The 16,526-nt window shown below is 43.2% G+C and overlaps 1 protein-coding gene across 18 annotated transcripts in view; it reads right to left on the bottom strand.

The window, feature by feature from the left end:
• Window positions 1-2,945: 2,945 nt before the first annotated feature.
• Syne1 (spectrin repeat containing nuclear envelope protein 1) overlaps window positions 2,946-16,526 on the bottom strand; it is a 477,641-nt gene continuing 464,060 nt past the window's right edge. For 16 of the 18 annotated variants that reach the window (XM_052750933.1, XM_052750946.1, XM_052750935.1 and 13 more), the window contains 5 exons: window positions 15,582-15,710; window positions 13,572-13,784; window positions 12,457-12,549; window positions 11,031-11,089; window positions 2,946-3,900 (listed from right to left, as the gene is read on the bottom strand). In XM_052750933.1, coding sequence (XP_052606893.1) covers window positions 3,660-3,900; window positions 11,031-11,089; window positions 12,457-12,549; window positions 13,572-13,784; window positions 15,582-15,710 — 735 coding nt within the window. In that variant the 3' untranslated portion in view covers window positions 2,946-3,659. The remainder of the gene's footprint in view (window positions 3,901-11,030; window positions 11,090-12,456; window positions 12,550-13,571; window positions 13,785-15,581; window positions 15,711-16,526) is intronic. The other 2 variants (XM_052750948.1, XM_052750949.1) reach the window with 1 other exon arrangement.

Raw genomic sequence — 16,526 nt, 5'->3', positions numbered from 1 at the left:
GACTCAGTTTCTAATTTCTTACCATGATGACGTAGGGTGCTGGCTGTAAATCCATCTACTCCAGTCTCCTTTCTGCAATAACTGCTTGCCTAATTTCTCTGGGAGCTTTGGCAATCTGGCCCTTCTCGCTTCTTACCCGAGGGGAGTTACTGCTGATCCACCTTCCAGGAAGTCCAATCCTGTCCCCCAGTGCTGCTTTCCCAAAGTTTGGCACCCCTCTTGGGTTTCTTATTAAGTTGTCACCCAGAGCTCCTAGATTCTCTATCCTGTATTCCTCCTGTCTTCTCTTTGTAGATCTCCTCCTTGTCTGTCATCGCTGACAGTTCATGATTGGCACATCTCATTACCAACATGCCCACGCCCTTCCTTACCTACCCTATGCTTGGGACATTATTCCTCTCCCCAGGACATGAGTGGGGCACTGATGGTCCATACTATAGATATGGGACTTCACCAACTATCACTGCCCTCTATCCTTAATATTCTTCAGTGCATCCATTCCTTCCACTAAGCCTTTGATTAAACACCTCTGGGTTTCCAGGGCAACAACTGGGGCCAGGGGATCATGTTCCTGTGACCGTCCCTAAGCACTGAAGATGAGGAGAGCCCTGGGCAGAGGTCTCATCTGTCACTGGCATGGCAGTACCTCAGTGGCCAAGCCACCATCCGGAGAAGAGCAGGATCTCCTGACCCCAGGACTTAGGTACCAGATTCCGTATTTCCACATCCACTGTGGAGTCCAGTTTCTATCGCTTCATGGAAGTTCACACCACACACTCTGTTGGGTGCTTCATGGGTTAAGGAAAACCGTTTCTTTTCTCTCTCTAGGGTCTGGGATGTACTTCAGTTACAGTGTGTGCTTAGCATGTACCATGCCCTAGATTTGATCACCAGCATAGGGGAAATGTTTTTTTTCTTTCTTTCTTCTGACATACTTACTTAATACTGGGTTCTTCAATGATGTGAGCTGTGTGGAAGTGAATCAGTGGCACATGGAAAAGAGATGCCTCTGAGCTCTCTTCACGCTCGCCTTCTCTGCCCCTCCTGCTTCCCAATGCAACCTGGAAGGACTGAATCGAGCTGAAGGCCAAGCTACTGCTTGATGCAGGAGTGGCAGAGTCACGAGAGTGGAGTGAAACCTGCGCAGTGACTCATCTCAGACCTGTGCCCAGGGATTCTTCCGGTTCTGATTGCACACTGCTGGCGATCTTTCAAAGCAGCCTTTCATTTCTCTAAAGTATCATCATTTCTGGGAGCATCATGGGGGAAACTGGGTAGGAGCTGGCTGACAGTAGAAGGCTGAGCACATCGTGCTAGAAAAGTCAGGAGAAGAAAGTTCAGTGCAGGAAAGTCTAGTGTGGTTGAGAAGTGCCCAGAATAGTCTTCAACTGGGAGGTGGTTGGTGAGCTGTCTTATGGGAGAGGAGGGAAGGGACATCCAGAACAGAAGGATGGAGTCAAGAGAATACAGGGCAGTGCTTGTCAACAGCAGGGGTGACATCATCCAGGCCCATGTGTAAATGTGTAAATGCCCAGGCCTTGCCCCAGAGATGGATAAAAGGTCTGAAGTGAGTTCAAGTAGTTCAGATTACTAAGACCTGGAACACACCCTAGCTGAGATGGTACCCAATCTATTCCACTGCAGAAACTGCAGGAGACAGCTTTAGAGTCTTGTAAGGGCCCTTGCATGGTCTACATAATTTCAAGCAGAATCTATCTATAAACTCAAATGTTTAGGGGGCTAGTGTGGCAGAGATGACGAAGGAAGTGGAGAGGACATAAATGACAGGGACCTGTTCTCTGGAATTCAGAGAGAAGCCAGTGCATACCAGCAATCACTGCAAACTTAGAGGTGTGTTCTCAGGGCACCAGAACCTTCCACTCCCAGGAAAGGCTCCAATGTAGATTTCTATATGCCCCTCCTGAAATTGCTCAATGAAAAACTAAAATTTCATCTGCATCAAATCATTCTATGGGGGCTACAGCTGGCAAGGTCATAGGGTAGAATGAAATCAATTTTATTTCATTGGGTTTTTGTTTTTTTGAGGCAGGGTCTCACTATAAAATCCCTAGCCACCTTCTCTTAGCCCTCCTATCTTAATCTGACAAGTGTGACTGCAGACACATTGGCATCTTATGTACTCAAACACAAATGCTAAAGGAAAATTGTATCTTACCTAGGAGCTAAGGGTCAACAGGAGGCTTAATAGAAAGGGTAGGCTATAAAGAGAGGGCGTTAGGAGGACTCGGGGACAGTGTGCACCGTTGGGATGGATGGATGGATGGAGAAGGGGCCTCTGACAGGAACCTTACGGGGCTTTCCCAACTGTGCAGTGGGAACAAAGAAGAGTGTGAGAGGAAGCAGGAATCCATGAGAGCTAAATACACACTTCCTCTCGCCACCCTTTTCCTTAAATGAATCCTTAACTTCTAGCTTCATTCAAAAAAAAAAAAAAAAAAAAAGGTAAGTGTAAAGTACAAAAATTTAGAAAGGAGACAAAAAGGCGATCTCGGTGTTTCTGTCTAGTTTTCACGGTGGATATGTAAATTCAACTTTCTGTGCGCTGAAGTAGTAAGAACCATTTTGGTTTTTGTATTCCCAAAGAATGCAACATGTGTTATTCCTTGGAGGCAGTGATTGTGAAAGCCGGGATTTCTTTTCAATTCCATTGATCATGTGATTGGTTTTTTTTGTTTTTGTTTTTTTTCAAATTTGTTTTGGGGGGAAATTTGTTTTATAACTTCAGATTTCTCCCTCTCTATCTCTGTCTCTCTCTTCTGTTTAAAACTATACCAAATCATTCTATATGTTATGTAATATGTAAGTTGTATTATCACACAAAAAGTATGGTTTAACAATAACAACGAAAAGATAATTGATGTTGCATTCTACTGAATAATGAAAATTCAAGTTACGTTTTAGAGGAAGAAAAGACACAGACAAAGTACTTCATAGTGTCTATAATAAATGCAAAGAAATCAACAAACAAAACTTGGCTTTAGCAAACTGTACATACATAAATATCTTTTTTATACTGTAACATTCAATTTTCTTCACATAAAGCTTTCCATGATCTTATTTATTACATCCAGGTTTTCTTTATACTTTTTTTTTTTATGAAAAAGTGCCTTTCAGATTTACAGCTTGTGCCTCAAAAGCAATGTTAAAACATCATGCCTCAAAGTAAAACAAAGTAGGGAGGAAGCTGCCATATACGATCTTAGAAATGGTACATGAGGAGGTTCTCGCGCCTCCAGCAGGTTGGTAGATTGTATGATACTGACATGGTGCCCAGGAGGGTGAATTCTGGGTTGATGGAGCAGCACCATAGGAAAGCTGCCCAGATGGCTCATTAGAACCATTGGCTATGCCAAAGGCCCGGATCTCATGGGTCCAGGGGACTCTGTATGTCCTTAACTTAATCTCTTTAGTGTTAAGGCTCAGAGTGTCAAAGGACACTGTCCCAATTCTGTTTGTTCTTTCCCTGTTGTGTCCAGTCCATGTCCAAAGGCTTGATCTTCACACCCAGGGTATGGAGGAGAGCCCAGGCTGCCACCAGAGGCCTTCTGCCAAGATCCAACTCTTGTCTGGTAGCCGGGGGTTGTTTTGGGCCCCATTCCCCCTCATGCTGCCAGCACTTGTGTGGAGGATATCTTGCTTCAGAGTGGAGGAGGACCATTGGTGTATCTGAGCATGGGGTGGAATGATCGGGCAAAGTTGTTGGAGAGGGCACAGCTGTAGTCTTCCTCTGACATGGGGACAAGGCAGGTGAGTCCAATAAGGAGCAGCAGGAGCAACTGAAGGGGAAGAGCAGCCCTGAGGACCCGGAACAGGAAGGCTCGACCCACCCGTGCTGGCCTGGGTTCAGAAGGGGAGGAATCGCAGCCACCTTTTGTGGACCTAAGGGAAGAATTGACATCAACAACTCAATTCAAATACAGGATGGGCACTGTGTCTTGCTTTAGTGCCTTCCAGGGATGGAAAGGACCATGCAAAACACAACCCAACTTGGCAGTGAGTAGCGAACCCTCTGCGGGGTGCCCATGTCATTTCCTGACCACCAACCTAAGAGCTATGAGCCTTCTGCACTTCCCCACCACCAAAGGAACAGTGTTTGGAAAGGGCACTAACTCAAAAATAAACATCCAGTCAGTCAATTAAAGGTGACAAAATGCACTCAAATTATACTCCCTTTACTCAATTTGGTGGAAACTTTTCTATCAATAACGGTAATTGTATAAATGAAATAAATTCAGGATAATTAAGATGTGGATGTTTGATGGTTTGATGCAGTTTTTTTTTTTTTTTTTAAGAAACATTGTTAGGCAAAATTAATTATCAGAACCCCACAGTGTACCACAACTAAGCATCCTGCATATGATCAAATCTATGTAGCATAAGGACAAAAATGCCCCAGTCACATTGCTCAGACCCAGGAAAGCTACTTAATCTCACAGTAAGCCCTGGTTTCATCCTGCACCCCAGCAGCATCTGGTTCTGCATAAGCAGTTTCAAAGCTGCACAAAGAATAGCAATGGAGTCTGTCTAGGGAACACGGCCACCGAAGAGCAGATTTTAATCTGGTCCTGTCACCGACTGGATGGCTTTGAGAAACGGACACTATTTTTCCAGAGAGGAAAGATGGTCGCCTTGAAGCACCTTCTAGATTCAAAGCGCCAGGTTTTTCTACTTTGCTCTAAGTGCGTTAGAGAAAGCACAGAGGCTTTGGTATTCATAAGAAACAGTGGCTACAAAGTCCTGAATATGGAAGCAGGTTTGTTCTAAGTTGGTGTGACCGTTGCAGTTACTAATGCTCTGTTGGGTTACCTGTGGAAACGGCTAAGGATTTTTTTTTTACAAGAGATATTTTGTGGACATATACACCTAACAGCATCCTGTGAGTGATAAATATATATATATATATATATATATATATATATATATATATATATATATATCAAGAAGTTTTATTCCTAAGGGCCTAGTCTCTCTTCAAAAATCAATTTTTTGTGTGTGTTTGTGTATATGTATGTGTGTTTGTGTGTGTGTGTATGCATGTGTGGTTATGCACATGGAACATGTGTGTGTGTGTGTGTGTGTGTGTGTGTGTGTTTGTGTGTATGCATGTGTGGTTATGCACATGGAACACGTGTGTATGTGTGCATGTGTGTGTGTGTTTGTGTATATGTGTCTGTGTATGCATGTGTGGTTGTGCACATGGAACGTGTGTGTGTGTGTGTGTGTGTGTGTGTGTGTGTGTATATGCATGTGTGGTTATGCACATGGAACGTGTGTGTGTGTATGGATGTGTGGTTGTGCACATGGAACGTGTGTGTGTGTATGTGTGTGTGTGGTTGTGTACATGGAACTAAATGTTGATGATGTCAGCTATCTTCCTCTCTTGCTCACATCCCTGCTTTCTAAGACAGGGTCTCTCACTGAACCCACACTCATGGATGCAGCAAGACTAGCTGGCCAATAAGCTGCCTTCGGTCTTCTGCCAATCCTGCCTCTGCTTCCTCAGCACCAGGGCTGCAGGTGCACTTTCTACTTAAATGCTGAGCATCCAAATTCAGGCCCTCATGCTTGTACAGCAAGCACGCAGCCATCAGGTCTCTCTCCAGCCCCAGAACTCTGACTGTAACAGTAGTCAAATTACACAGTTAAAAAAGAAATCTATCAAGATCTTCCCCAGATCCCTGCCTACCACACTCCCTGTTATACCATGATCCATTGGTTGGTGACATGAGTGACAGGCATGCAGATCACACTTATGTTACATATATTTCACACATAGAGTCAAATAAGGCTTATGCCCTAAAATATTTGGAAGTGATTTTCTTGTGTTTAAGATCAAGTCATCAAGGCACTGGTGACATGCCATTCTATCACTATAAGGAGACTACATTTCCAGGAAGTTGCAGAATGCACAGGTAGCCAGTATGTAGCCATTATATACTAGGCTAGACCTAGGTCTCTGGCCTTCCTTTTCTCATTTGCAAAGAAGATGGATAGCTTAGCATATTAAATACCAAAACCATTTTTTCCTTTGGCAGCTTATATGATTCAATAATTTGCTTTAAAGTGTGCTGAGAAATATGAGATAAAAGGACAGGACAAACTCTGCATTGAGTTTTTCTTTGATATGATTCTTCAGGACATGTTGATGTGGAAACAGTCCCTGACAAATAACACTCACTCTTAGAACTGGATAAGTGACAGTACAATAACAGAACTCTACATTCCTCATGACTGAATAGCTAATTGATGTGTTTTCATCGGGGGACATTTGGATACTTTAGTGATGGGCAAAGTTCCACAAACAATTGATAATTCAATCAACCAGAGCTGGCTAGCTCCTCTTCATCAATGATTGGCTCCTGTGAGGTTAAAGATCAGGATGCCAACAGAGGCTGGGTCATGGCCAGTTCATTCCTAACAAGAACCGAAGTTCCTCCTTTGGAGACCATGGGCTCCCATGTGACAGACTCTTTTGAAGGACATGGCACATTAAACAAGATCAAGGCATTTTTTACTAAAATGTAACTGCCCCCTGACTTCTACTGTTGAGGAATGCCAACTTAGGGAGAGCTAATGGGCTGAGGTTGGGACAAAGAGAACATACAGTACTTAGGGGCTTGTCTATGCAGTTGACTGAAATGTCCAATCTATCAACTGAGAGAAGTGTCCACCCCACCTGGAATAACTACTAGAATTCCAAAAGTTTCAAAGTTCTTCTTCATCAGGGTGACTCTGTCCTAGAGACTTTAGTTCCAATAGGTTAATGATCTCAAAGTAAAAGGGTCCTTTGTAATATTAACTTATTGAGTTGAGATCATCCAAGTTCCAAGAGTCCTGGTAAGTTCAACGGAAGAACGAGCAAAAGTGATAAGAGGACTCTTTCCTAGTCCTCACGGGCTTTTGCATAGATGTGGATGACAATGTAGACTGCATTTGCGCAGGAAAACTTAAATGTGTGACTCTATCCAAAGAACTTAGTCACTGGAGATCTAAACTGGAATAAGCACAGAATAACATGTGCTTATTCTCTTTATATATATAGCTTCTGTCTTTCTCTTCTACTTCTTTCAAATTGATAGATAAATGGGTGTTTTGCCATTTTTTTTCTAGAACACACATTCACTTATGGAGGCAGGAGAACAGGAAGGGACAGAGCAGGGTATAATAACACACGACACAAAAGTACACGTGACTGAGAGAACCGAGAGGTCCGAGAATTCACATATAGAAGGTAACTCATTTTCCAAATTCTCCAGGACCAAGGCAGGTATAATGAGGTAATTCCATGCATACATCTTGTAAAGCTAAGGGGAAAATATTTTCAGTTTGTGTTTGACAATTAGCCAGCACTGGCAACATGGTAAATTTCATATGCAGAAATTTCTAGGTATACATCTATGGTTTTTGAAATCCAGTACTTACTCATATGTGGCTCAGAAGACAAATGGCAACAATCAGCTGAGGCCTCCATTATTCCCTTATTCCAAATTGAATGTTCACCTGGTCCTACGGACATATTGCTTGATTTACCCTACTATGGACACCCCAGAGGTAGAGAGGTGTAGTTTTACTATGGTAGGGTCCACAGTGTTGTGAGACCTGCATTCATATTTCTAATCACTTGTCCTTGTCTGTAAGTCAAGGAATCTAGCCATGTCACAGGGATTTAAGGTTAACTGAGATAACACACACAATGCTTAGCATGGTGCTTGAAACACTTTAAGTACTAAATAAATGCCAGCATCTAATAGTTATTCTCTGAATGGCTGTGCTGGAGGTGTGCCGAGTTATGTCCTTGGAAACTGTTGAATTCAGTCTATTCTTTCAGGAAAACATTTTTGATTTACTAATAGTGTTTTAAAAGGTATTATTTCCCAAACTGTTTGACTCCTTACTCCCAAACACTGGGACAGCTTACTTCACAAGAGCAAAAGAGAAGTCTGTTGGTGTCCCCGTCCCCCCCCCCCCCCCCCCCCCCCCCCCCCACTGTCCTGGGCAGGAAGGCAGCTGACCTCATAAGGGAAATGCTTTACGTTCAGGGTCTTTGCATGCTTTGAACAAACGGGCTTCCAAGAAGAGTCCAAAAGAATTGGGAAATAAATTTCAGCAGAAACTGAGTAGCACTTATGGGAATTCTTAGTGAACAAACAAAAGAAAACCCCCATTGGCTGGCTTCAATGTACTTGACCACCTTGAACCAATTGGAAAGGTCGTCTCTCGTCCCTCCTACCAGGACTTCAGCCAGTTCTCAATTCTCTATGTAGAAGATGCCCAAACCAAAAGCTCCCCGGGTAGTTCTGCCTTTTGCTGTTGCTGTTCTCAACTATAGAGTGAGGTCATCATTCATCCCACACGGAGAATTATAGTTTGCCATCTTGCTGAAAACTAGCATGCCATCTTCAGAGTTTTTAAACTATTACTCATCCATGCATATCTGTATGGAAGGCTTTTTGGTGACAGGGTTATAAAATCTTAAGTCAGATGCTGGCAAAAGGTACCAGCTGGACCAACAAAAGCGCTGTTCTGAAGGCACACTTCCACCTGCTTAATCTCAAATAAAAAAACCACCAGTATCTGAGTTAGTATAAATGTAGGCACAGTTTTTTTTTTGTTTGTTTTTTGTTTTTTCTGTTTCTTATAATTTTAGCAAGTTCTTAGGAAGCTCCTTGCAGTTGATTCTAGGAACCTCTGGATTGTGATACATTACAAATCTCTTAATGGAAGGAACCATTGTGTATTGATTTTGTAGGTTTAGGGCCTAAATAGTGTAGACTCTGAGGAACTACTGGCCTCCATGGAGTTAGACTATTACAACGCTCAATGAGAACATTAAAATTAAAATTACTTAACCTAACTTAGCTTAAAATTCAACTGAAATATGTAACAGGTGAGAATGTAGCTAACATTGAGTTGAAACAACAAAAAATGCAACCTCTCCCTTCAAACCTTCCCAAATTAGTTCCTTTTAAGTCTCAGAAAACAAACAGTATCTGTCTCTGAATCCCATGTTTCTTCAATAACCTTTTGAATTTGCTGAACCAAGTGCAAGATCAAACTCAAGGTCTCTATGCCAAGGATCACCAGGACAGCCTAGGCTGTGAGTGAAGTTCAGTTCCTCTCTGCACTCATAGTCAGGGCTGAGTGCACCCAGTCCACGGTGCCATGGACTTAAACCCCAGAACGTTCAGCCGCAGCTTGTCTGCCAAGGTGTCTGATGGAGCATGTCATTCAGGGGAAGTTTCTTTGTAATCTGTTCCCTCCCAGGTAACCAAGTGAGCACTGGTGAATTATCAGAAAGATGTTAATTAGCGGTGCAGGGCAGGATAGATCTTCCTGGTGGGTATCACAGCGAGAACAGGGCTGACCCCTTGGCAAAAGCCCTGCTAGGCACATGGAAGCCTTGGATGTCCTAAGAAACAATACCTCAGACATATTCAGAAGACCTACGTGACAAGGCAGCGTGCAATAGTTAGGGGAGCAGACATGTGAACCCAAGGGTGATGAATCACTCCTGGTATTGCCTAACAGCTTTCTCCCTTGTCATCACCATCACGACTGTCAATCAGAGACTGCATCCTGCATCCGAGGTTTTCTCAAAGGCATCCTGTGGGACAATTGTCACCTCTGGTCATGGCACATCCAAATTTGTGGGAGAAGGGAAATCATATAACACAATGCCTTGCCTAGAGCATGTGATTGCCTTTTCTTGTAGGTGGGTAAAGGGATATTAGAGTGCCCACAGATGGCCCGTCATGATTGTCCTGAGTCCCCGGGAGGTTTATTCTCTATTTCGTTACTGACATTTTTTTACAGATTGTTTAAAAAAAAACAAAAAATACAACATTGTTTTCAAACAAAAAAAAAGGGAGAAAAAATTACAGTAAAAGGAGACTTGAAACAGAAAGCATATAAAAATATGCTCTGTGTGTTCCTTCAGCTCGGGGATGACCTTATAAGACAGCTGGCTCCACGGAGCACAGCTGGTAAACTAAAACTGCTACTCAGGGGTTGTTTACAGCTACGCATTTCCTCAGCTCTACCCCTCCCTGCAGGCATTCAGATTTCTTCCCAGTGCTGATAAGTTTCTAGAGGGGCAGATTGTTCTCAGGGAACTGCCTGGGACTGGAATGAAAACCCAGCTACAAGTACAGTATTTTCATTTCACAAAAAAAAAAAAGAAAAGAAGAAAAAGGTTTTCTGGGGAAACGTAAGCTGAGCTGCGGCAGGGCAAAGGCGTATACACAACATGACACCAACAACAGAAAAGGCGAAGCGTTGCTAACTGCAGGGACAATGGGGACCTCAGAGGCAAGCATGGCAGGGGTAGCAGTGACATCTGTGGGTGTCAGCTCTCAGGAGGCGACTGAGCAGGGCAAGGGCTGATCCTGGATTCAGAGTGAAAGAGCTCGCCTAGTGCAAAGAAGGCCAGTGGCCCAGGGCTCGGGCAGGCAGAAGAGTCTAGAAAAGTGCTTTGGAATTTTTAAATGAAAAAAGAAAAACAAAAAACAACAAACCACCCAAATGAGGCTTTGACGTTTTGAAAATCCAAAACCCACAATCTGGATAAAACCAGGAAGGTAAAACAAAAAATTGGGAATGTTAGTATATTTTATGCAGATTTGTGGGTTCTGTGAGTGGTGAAATAATTCATTGATCGATTATCTGCCTTATGGTAAAATCTAGAAGGAGAGAGGATGATAAAAATCTGCCGTGAGTCAATGGCAGTTGTGCCACTAATTGAATCACGTATTCATTCATAGACACACAGAGCATCCTTTGATGAAAAGGACCAGACAGGGTAGATACAGGCAAACAAAATTTCGATGGAAGAGACAAATACCATTCGCTACGAGATTGACCTGTTCTCTATGGGGGAGACTTCTCTTCCAATTGACTAGGACATGGTGCAGTATCTCCACTACCCAGATTAGAGGCTTCCCTAAATCACTGGCAATTTTCATCATCCTCTCGGGATTCTAGAATAGGTGGAAACCAGGAGAACAAGGTACCTGCTCTTTGGGCTGCTGACAGAGGGTCCAGGCTGTGAGAGACTACATTTGCCTCGTGGCTGTTTGCAATGAACAGGGGTAAAGAAAGAAGAATGTTCAGTCTAGGCAAATAAAGACAAGCTAACCAATGAAAACAACCAAGAACGCAGCAAACGGCAAACAAATCAAACGCAATGATCGGTACCCATGCGCCAAGGAAACTGGCTTTTCTTCAGTGGATGGAGTGGGAGAGACTCGTATCTACAGTATCAGACAGGAATCCAACACGAGTCGTGACGGCGGCATGCACCCATGAAGGGCACAGCCTCTCCCACTCCTCCTGGCAGAAGCGCAGATGACTGTGTTACGGAAGATTCTCTGTGCACTTATAGTGATTCTCAACGTGAAATCCACTTCATCATTCTGCTTACTTCAGAGAGAATTCACAGAGGTCTTTTCATTTGGGCAACTTTGAGGGCACGGTCAATATTGAGAATTTTCATAGTAAAACGCGATGGTTCTTTGTAGAGAGGAAGCCCAACAGGTTAGATAAATCTCAAGACAAATCCAAGGCTAAATTTTGAATTGAAAAGCCAGTATTCCTTCACATTCTTAAACTAGGATCTATAGGAAACTAGTGAATGTTGGTAAAACAAAAACAGAACAAGATTCTAATAAGGATAACACATGTATCAGCATAGAACATAAGTATATATGACAAAAAATACAAATGAAATTATTACTTCTAAAATCTAAGGGAAAATGGAATGAATATACTTATAGAGCCAGACAAAAATATCAAACAAAAATAAAAACAAGCTCCTAATTACACAGAGAATCGAGGTATAGAGGGTAGCAGGGGCCGAATTTGCCTTTTAATCCTCTAGGTGTTCTGGTGAGGCAGTCCCCACCGTGGGCTGTGTATGGGGTTGGCTTGAGTAGTCGCCCTCTGAGGGTTAGTACCCAGAAGCCCTTGGGCACCGCCATTCAGAAGCCTCTTCACTTGAGAGTCAATGCAACTCCATCTTATCAATTCAGCTGACTCACAAGATGCTCACAGTTTGCCCCTGCTTTTTGAGGTACTTCCGGGCACTACAACCCACCTTGGTTTAGTGGACATGCTGGTGGTGGTTTGCAGAAAGGAGCCATCAAAGGGACACATGAGCGCCATTTCTAGAAATGGCCATTTGAGCAAGAAAAAAAAATTATTTTTTCTTCCTGAATACTAGCCACACAATGAGCCCATTAAAAACAAAACAAAACTCTCTTTTTCATTGCTGAGGACATGCGCTGCAAGGCTGGAGACATAAATTTACATGGGTGAATGCCCTTTCTTTCCTGTTTGGGGATTCCTGTTTTGAGCCTGTGGATCCTGTAGGCACAAAAACTGTCAACTTCCCACACTTCCTACCCATGGACCAACTGGAAAGGGCCAGCAGAAAGTTACCGATTTCTGTCTGTTTGGGGTACTTCTGCCTGATGTAGGACTCACGGATCCTGAGGTGTCCAGTTCATCTGTAGAAGACCAGGAAGACAAATCCTGCAAGAGAAAGGGATGTATTCAACAACTCCACATCCCCGAGCACTGGGGTCTCTGTTGCGTTTCCCGCTTCAGCCGTCTCCACCTTTATCTCTACATCTCCATCATAAAGCTCAGACCTAAGGTGACATAAAGAAAACCTAAGGTGATGGCAAGAACGAAATCTAATTCTTCTAGTTTATTGGGATGTCCTGACATAAGTTTAGCCCTTCTGTAAAACAAGTGAGTTGATAGTGGTCCTGGGTGGCGAGGTCGGGGGGTAATGTCTCCTTTATAAGTACAGGTCACTCAGGACAGACAGAATCCAATTCATTTATGTTTGAAACAAATGAGTTATCTAGGAGTCCGCTTTGTGAAATCAGGAAAACTCTACTGCTTCTACCCTGCTGTGACTCAGGGGAGGCTGTGCTTAGAATACTTCCAGGGGAATGAGCAGCTCTGTGTTCGTGAAAGGAATTCACAACCGAATGTTGTAAATCTTACCAAGCACTGCTGTAGCTACAGGTACAAGTCTCAAAACTAACAATATGACCAGGATAGAGTTGATCTAAGGGAAAAAATGGGCAAAATAAACACATCGAGGACAATTTCAATGAATGAATGAATGAATGAATGAATGAATGAATGAACAAATAGATTCAAAAGGAGAGTTCACGTTCTCCTGCATGTTTAGCAAAAAACCCGCATGCGATGACTATATTGATCCATGACAGCTGTCTAACTGAAAACATGTCATTTCTTAAATAAACAGTTGAAATAAAATGCCACAGTAGTCACAGCAACAGGGTTGACACTAGCAGGTTGAAGAGGTCTCTTGGATTTCACAGAATCAAAAGCACCGTTCTGTTATAAAAGTTTATGAGTCTACTTTTGTATTTCGAGACAGCTCTCGAGGCAGTGGTGATGGAGAGCGGCCACTCGGGTCTGACAAGTGGTCCATACGAGTCTCTCTACAGCAGGTGGAGATACGATGCTTCAGGTTCTGTGGGAGATGTGATGCTGCAGTGTCTCAGAGGGCTTACCTGCTGACTGCTTGACATGTCCAATAACTTCTCCAGATCCTTGATATGATGGCTGACTTCCTTCAAGAGAAGTTTGAGCCGGTTTCCAATAACATGGACTTTTTCTTTGGCTTCTAGACAATCTGAACCTTCAGCATTCACTAAGAGTTGGCGAGACATGTCTTGCAGTGAGGCCACTCTGAGCTGGGATTTCAGCAGCTCCTGCTTTATTTGCTAGGTACATAATAGGAGATATTTCTTTAAGAAGTTTTGGCACTTAGAGGAAGTTGCCCATGTGGGCCATAGTGTCTGAACCTCCCATGACATTCAGCTTCCAAATAGGACTGCAGCTCACAGCATGTGATGTGGAGATTCCATGCTAACCTTGCTATATGTTCTGAAAGATCTCTAAGTCCCTCTAAGCTCAGATTTCTCACTGAACACATGGTTTATAGTAAGAATTATGGGAAACTTTAAACTGAGTAAGGGATGTGAAGATACAAGGGAAAGTCCTATGCAAATGGGATCTAAGATAATCTGTTAGAAAAACAAAATGTTACAATCTAGGTAGAACAAAATGCAAATATGTCTAGCATATTCTGAGATCTAGCTAAATCTTTTAAAATGCTCTTCAGTGAGTCATCATTCACAGGTACCTGCCAGAGGTCAAGGTTGAGTAGAAACACAAGAGTACCACTATTGGTTTCAAAGATCCCTCTAGTAGTGAATTGAAAGCCACCAATTCAATAGTTTAGGTTAGTGAGTGCTAAATGCTATGACATAGCATTGTATGACCATGGAGACAGATCAGATACAAAGTATGTTCTCCTGATGGAACTCAAGTCTGCTTCCTTATCATCTATAAGAATTACCTAGCTACACTGTATGTTAAATTGTCTCAACAGCCCTGTGTATGAATTTGCACGGTATATTTCTGGTTGAATTTAGTGCCAGAAAATGCTTCTAAGAAACAGATATGTCTTGGTTTTGTAAGATAATGACGGTAAACTATCTCATGGCTTTCTGCAAACTTGCCAGCCAGGTTTGTGTCTCACCCGGAATATTTGATTCCTCTCAAATCTACTTAACTGTCTCTCCTCAACTTAGTAGCTTTAATTTCAGTTTTCCCATAAGGCACTAAATACACCGTGGTAGTTAGTGTTAACTGACAACTTGACAGTTGGATTATCTTGACTGAATTCACTCGTTTGTGAAGACCCATCTTAATAGCGAGAGGGGCAATTCCCTGGGAAGGGGACCTTAGATTGCATAAAAGGAGAACCAGAGCTGAGTGCTAGCATCCATCCATCCACTCTCTGCTTCCTGGCTGTGGATGCCATGCGGCCAGCTGCTTCGACCTCCCTGCCATGATGGACTGTATCCTTGAATTATGGGCCAGGAACCATTTTCTCTCCTCAGGGGCTTTTGTCTGAGTATTTTATTATAGCAACAGGAGAAGAAACCCACACCTACATTTCAAGGCTACAGATGGAGCATACAAAGTTTGGATCAAAAGTAAGTATAATTAATTCACTAAAAAGGCTACCTTGATAGACACAAAGTAACTGAGATAAAGAACACTTAAGATTAGAACAATTGAGCAATGGGCAATCATGTTGGCAGGTGTGATTTTACATATTTGCTTCATGACTAGAAACCCTACAAAATTAAAGAGACTTTAGGTAGAGCATAAGTTAAGAGCATGCAAAATTTTCTTTCTCTCTTTCTTTTTCTTTCTTTCTTTCTTTCTTTCTTTCTTTCTTTCTTTCTTTCTTTCTTTCTTTCTTTCTTTCTCTCTCTCTTTTGCTTTCCTTCTTTCTTTCTTTTTTCAAGCAGGGTCTCTCTGTGTAGCTTCTGGTACCTGTCCTGGAACTCACTCTGTGTAGACCAGGCTGGCCTCGAACTCACAGAGATCCGCCTGCCTCTGCCTCCCGAGTGCTGGGATTAAAGGTGTGCGCCACCACTGCCCAGCCAAAAGTTTTTCTTGTCAATGTATCTTTGTTTAAAAAAAAAAAAAATCTAGAATCTCACCCCGAGTTGTTTGTGACGGTCCTGAAGTATCTCTGGGTCAAGGGTAGAATCAATTGGGACAATCTCATTTTTCCTTCTGTCGATGTTTTCCAGCATGAGAAGCAAAGCATGGCTCATTTCATGGAAATCCTATCAAACAAACACAGAGCACTAAATAACTGTGGATGGGACATTTTCCTAGAATCTCTTTCAATTCCATTCATGGCTGTCATCGGGAAACACACAGCACCCTAGTGACCAGTACCCAACCCCTCTCGGAGAAAGGCCCCGGCTTGTTTTAGGAGGTATGGTAGCTCTGGCCTGATCTCAGCAGCCCTGGTGCTGTTATAACTGACATGGCATGAGTTCATCTTCTTACCTAGAGCATCTAATTTATCCCTCGTGGGGACATTTAGACAGGAAGCACACTGACATAAAACACTTAATTTCTGAGAAACGAAACAACAGCAACACTGATGGGTGATTTGAACAGAAACAACTCTCTTGTGTGTGCTCAGATTTTTCCGTGTTAAAACAAGGCTCAGTCCTGCGTCCTCTTCATTCATTTTCTTATGCGCTTCCCGGACATTGTTCTTTTTTTTTTTTTTGGTTTTTCGAGACAGGGTTTCTCTGTGTAGCTTTGCGCCTTTTCCTGGAACTCACTTGGTAGCCCAGGCTGGCCTCGAACTCACAGAGATCCGCCTGGCTCTGCCTCCCGAGTGCTGGGATTAAAGGCGTGCGCCACCACCGCCCGGCCCGGACATTGTTCTTGATGCGCCCCTGCGTAAAAGGCGCTGTCTGCAGTAGACCCGGGGGGCGGGGAACAGTGGCAGGCACACCCACTTCCCCGGAAGCTTCACACCCTGCCCTATCCTATCCCATACAATCCGAAGGCTGGCAGAGCCCCCTGGCCCTTGACCTTCTTCTGATCACTTCCTGCCTTGCTGGCTATCATCTGGTCAAGCC

Source organism: Peromyscus californicus, unplaced genomic scaffold, assembly GCF_007827085.1.
Source record: "Peromyscus californicus insignis strain IS unplaced genomic scaffold, ASM782708v3 Scaffold_22__1_contigs__length_63687245, whole genome shotgun sequence".
Taxonomy (NCBI): domain Eukaryota; kingdom Metazoa; phylum Chordata; class Mammalia; order Rodentia; family Cricetidae; genus Peromyscus; species Peromyscus californicus.
This window is presented reverse-complemented; position numbering and strand designations above follow the sequence as displayed.